Source organism: Lathyrus oleraceus, chromosome 7 (genome assembly GCF_024323335.1).
Source record: "Lathyrus oleraceus cultivar Zhongwan6 chromosome 7, CAAS_Psat_ZW6_1.0, whole genome shotgun sequence".
In the NCBI taxonomy this organism is placed as follows: domain Eukaryota; kingdom Viridiplantae; phylum Streptophyta; class Magnoliopsida; order Fabales; family Fabaceae; genus Lathyrus; species Lathyrus oleraceus.
The window spans coordinates 230,215,270-230,220,168 of NC_066585.1; the positions used below are offsets into that span (position 1 = coordinate 230,215,270).

General features: G+C 37.4%; 1 protein-coding gene across 1 annotated transcript; it reads right to left on the reverse strand.

The window, feature by feature from the left end:
* Window positions 1–3,418: 3,418 nt before the first annotated feature.
* LOC127103099 (uncharacterized) lies at window positions 3,419–4,306 on the reverse strand. The gene has a single exon (XM_051040387.1). It carries the CDS (start codon window positions 4,304–4,306, stop codon window positions 3,419–3,421), a length of 888 nt encoding a protein of 295 aa, XP_050896344.1.
* Between the last annotated feature and the right edge of the window lie 593 nt (window positions 4,307–4,899).

The following is a 4,899-nucleotide window of genomic DNA, read 5'->3' on the forward strand; positions in this document are numbered from 1 at the left end:
CATCCACACTCTTGTGTAATTCTACGATCGTCCATTGAGATGCTTTACCTTTCAAGGTTATCAATTGGCTCCCACATTGGAAGAGAATTCACATATCGTGGGGATTAAGATCAAGGATCAAGTTCCATTCAATAGCTCGAAGGAACTTTCTAAGTTTCACAATGTAGCTGAAACACTCTACTTGGGGAAAAAAGATGTATAAATTAACCTTAAGCCTAAAGGTGGTACTTATGGTTTCACCATGAGGTTCTTGATGGACAAAGCTACGACCTTTGCTGATACAGAAAGTTGGGATGCTTTCAACACAATACTTGCTCTCCTCATATACGGGATAGTCTTATTCCCCAACATTGAGGATTTTGTGGACTTGGCTTCAATATGCATCTTCATGGCCAAGAATCTCGTTCCTACCTTGCTTGCCGATAATTATTACCCAATTCATTAGAGGAATAAGAAAAATAAAGGAACTATTGTATGTTGTGCACCCTTGCTATACAAATGGTTCATGGACTATTTACCCAACAAAGGCCCTTTCTTTGAAAATGAGGTCAATCTCAAATGGTCCTAAAGGATTATATCTTTGGCAGCTAATGACATATCTTGGTATTCTGGAGATTACGATGATATCAAGATCATCCTTAATTATGGTAACTTCCCTAACGTACCTCTCATAGGAACTAAAGAGGGAATCAACTACAATCCATGTCTGGATTTGCGTCAATTGGGTTACCCGATGCCCGACAAACCTAATACCAAGTTACTGGAAGAATTTTTCTTAAATGAAGGGGTTGATAATCCATAATTGTTGAAGAAGATAAGCAATGCTTGGGGAGGGATTAATCGACATGGGAAGGCTGAACTGGGTAAGAAGAACTGTACAGCTAAAGATCCTTAAACACAGTGGGTCAAGGAAAAAGACAAGGAGGTCATGTTGCATTTTCCTTTGGAGACTTCCATGAATCCACAACCTGCTGAATCAAATAATGTTCCTATCAAAAAGTTCACCGAACTCAAAGTTATCATCCAAGGATTGAAAAAATAATATGAGTAGTTATGATTGTGCCTCAATCAAGTCACCCGTAAAAAGGATGACATAAAGCTCAACCTTGACTAGAAGGCATAGAAAATCCTAAAGAAAAAAGAGATGATCCAGGATGAGAACAAGAAAATAAAACGTATAGGAGACCCTGGCAGTACTCTTATCACAAAAAAATCAAGAGTTGGACGAAGCCTATCGTCAAGTTCACAAGATGGACATTTGGTGGAAATTGGCCGCAAAGACTAAAAAGGAAATGAGGGAACAATTTGAAGCTCAAGTAAAGAGTCTCCAAGCTGAACTCAAGAAAAACCAAGACTACCTATAGGGCAAACAATGCATAAATGACCAATTCGAAAACCTGCTTACTAGACTTCAGCATGAGTTGGAAAATGCCTACAAGGATATCAATGAAATTCTGGCAAGTAGATCCCGGATGTCGAACACGATGTCACGACCTCAGGGTATACACATTATCACACAACAAACAATAGCAGGATAAACAAAATAGTAAATAACACAACCAGTTATTACCCAGTTCAGTGCAACGTCACCTACATCCGAGGGCTACAAATCCAGGAAGAAAATCCACTATCACATAATTTGATTCAAGTTCTGAATAACCTTAGTGTTTATAGACTTCTCTCATAATCTCTACTTATGGACGTTTCTATCTAGGGCAACCCTAGATATGAGACCCCTCTTACTTTCCTCAATCACATAATAACACACAACAAAATAACATAATCCACTCTTACTTAAAAGCTTCTGAGGGATAGTAAATTATAACTCAATACACCTAATCCAATTCAAGTATCAATGGGATACTCAAATGGCTCACATAAAACACACACACGAAACCGTAATGATAACACAATACTGCACTGCTTCGACACATTCCTAGGTTAAGAACTACTATATATATAGGAATGATACGCATGGGCTTAGGTCTTTGATATGAAGCAAATCCAAGATATCTTCTCAATCTTCTAAAGATATGATTCTCATTAAATCAAATGTTTCCTATTATGTCTTGACATTGGTTCCTTCGTGTACAAGACAAGATATGATATTTTTCAGTCACGCGGAAACACACAATAAAATATAATAACTAAATCTTTAGAGAATTTGTAGGAAACACAATTAAGGAGACTAAATATCATAACTAACGTAAGCAGGATTATGCAAAAAGCAGCCAATAACTAAAAGACAAACCTAACAATCTCCTCCTTTGGCAATTTTTGGCTAAAACAATCTTTGCAACGGTCAGCTGTCAATAAATAGAAGAGACAAACAAAGGGATGTATATAAACAAGAAAGCATACAACATCCTTTTACACACAATCATCAGAGGCAGGCGCAACGAATTAATAGGCCTCATATTGTAAAAATTATAAGCGCAAAAGAAAAAAAATCCTTCTATCTTAGATAGGATGTTAGAACATTGTTCTTAACATCATGAACAACATAACCAAATTAGGCTCTCCCCTGAGTATTAGAAGAACATGTTGAGTTTCCCCAAGGGAGACTTCCCCTACAGACCTGCACATGTTCCCCCTCAAAGAGTAACCCATCCAAACATTCAAACACACCAGTCCAACACAGTCAAAACACACTAACTACTCCCCCTTTTTAGCTATAAAGTTTTCAAAACAAAACACATTTACCATACCATCAAAGTCAGTCACACAAGATTAAGACGGTTACACATCAAGAAGCACCTAAAGGGTGCACAAACTAGAATCCAGGGCACAACGCACAAACGCAACAAATTCAGGAACAACACACAAAAGAACTATATACCATTGATCTTCATCACTTCTAGTCTCTTCCTCATCACTAGTAACAATTATGTCTTTATTATCCTCTTCCTCATCACTTCCATCAGCTTTCTCACCACCTTCCTCTTCAGAAAGAGCCTTAATCAACATTTCAAGTTTGTATTTCTTTTCAGTACAACTCTTTATAGTCTCATCTAAAGTCTTGCAGGTGTCTTTTAGCTCAGTAAGAATGCTTGTTCTATTATTGAACCTTGAAGAAGTTTGTCTAGATGTCATGATAATGTCTAGGACATGTTTCCCAGTAAACAATCTATAATGAAATATGAGAGAGGAGGGTCCCTTTTACAAGTACTCTCAAAATTGATCAATATGTTGGGGTATTGACTCAGGATAACTCGACAAATCAAAGAGGGAAAAGCTATTGGCATTTTTAAGCATAAGATGCAACATGTTTCATAGTCTGAATTAACACATAAGACCCAAAATCAAAATTTGACTTGGTCCCAACAATACAGATGAACTTACCTAGCCCAGTATCTACATTGGAGGTGTGATTGGTAGGCACCCAATTAGAAGCTCCAATTCTATGGAGAATAATATACTAGACACCTAAGGCCCTAACATACATTTTTCCTTTCCATGGCCATTCTTTTACTTGCTTAGCAGTGATCTCTTTGTAGATGATATTGTCTGAGACTTCAATTTTAGCTTGTTCTTCTTCATTTCTTCCTAAGAACCTGTTGATTATTTCAGGAGAAAAATACACACATCTTCCTCTGACATACACTTTTATAAATTCCTTGATCCTTTTATTGTCACACTCTTTGGAGATGTTCACAACAAATTCTTTGACCAGCATTTCATAGCACTTCCTAAAACCTGTTATAGTTTTCACCAGACCAGTTTCTTGAATCAAACTCGACACCTCTTTACATTTAAACACATCATTCCCCAATTCCATTTCCAATTCTCGCCTTCTTTGATAAACATATTTCCATTTTTCAACATTTTCAACATAGTGAAAAGAGATGTTGTCAAGTGGAACTTCATGAATGTTGGTTGGAATCTTCTTCCCAGAAGCTTGCTTTCTGGAAGTGGAGATGATGTCTTGAACATTATGTTCGACATCCTGATCATATTCACTAGATTCGGAAGGAACTTCCTTCCTTTTCAGATACTTCTTCTTAGGTGTAGGAGTAACCACATTGCTCCATCTTATAGTGGGACCAACATTAGCCTTCTTCCTGACATATTTGGAGGGAGTGCTAGAGGACCCAACAACTTGACCTTTCCAACTATTCAATCTTTTAGATATGCCAGGAGCCAGTCTTTTCCCGATAGGGATATCATCAGAGTCCAATTCCTCAATATTAACAATGTCAGTGGGTTGATCAACATGGTTTTTATCTTTGTTGCCTAGCTTATTAATTATATCATCAGACATTTCTTTGTCTTGAGATTTCTCAGGAGAGAGAGTAGGTGCATGCATATCAGGATTATTTATGGGGTTCTCAGAATTGTTATCCAGTTATGTGGAAACATCCAGCACAACATTTGTCTTGGGGTTAATCCCCAAAACTTGAGATATCAGCACACAAATATTCTTATCAACATCGTCTATACCAGCAACAATCACGCTAGATTTACTCAAGGTAGTAATAGATCTAGGTTTATTGCTGGTTCTAGAAGCTTCAACGTTATCAACAACATTTGTCGCAGTAGAGAAATCTTCATTCATACCAACATTAGGTTCAATGCTGATAGGGTCTATATACAAGCTAGTCATGGACATGGGTTTATTCACAACAATGGGAGGTTCAGGTTCATTCATATTTTTTGCAGTTATGGAGGGAGTGGAAGAGGTACTTACTTTAGTAGGCTTGCTTTTTCTTGAAGAAGAAGTTCTAGATTTTCACATGGGGGTTGCATGGACATGAATGATTGAGATAGGAACATCATCAGTGATGACATCAGAGAGATCTAACTCAGTGCCAATATTATTAAGGTTTGCTTTCTCTTTGGAGGATTTTCATGGAGTGGAGACAGAAGCTTGTGACATTTTTGATGATTTTGTTGGAGAGG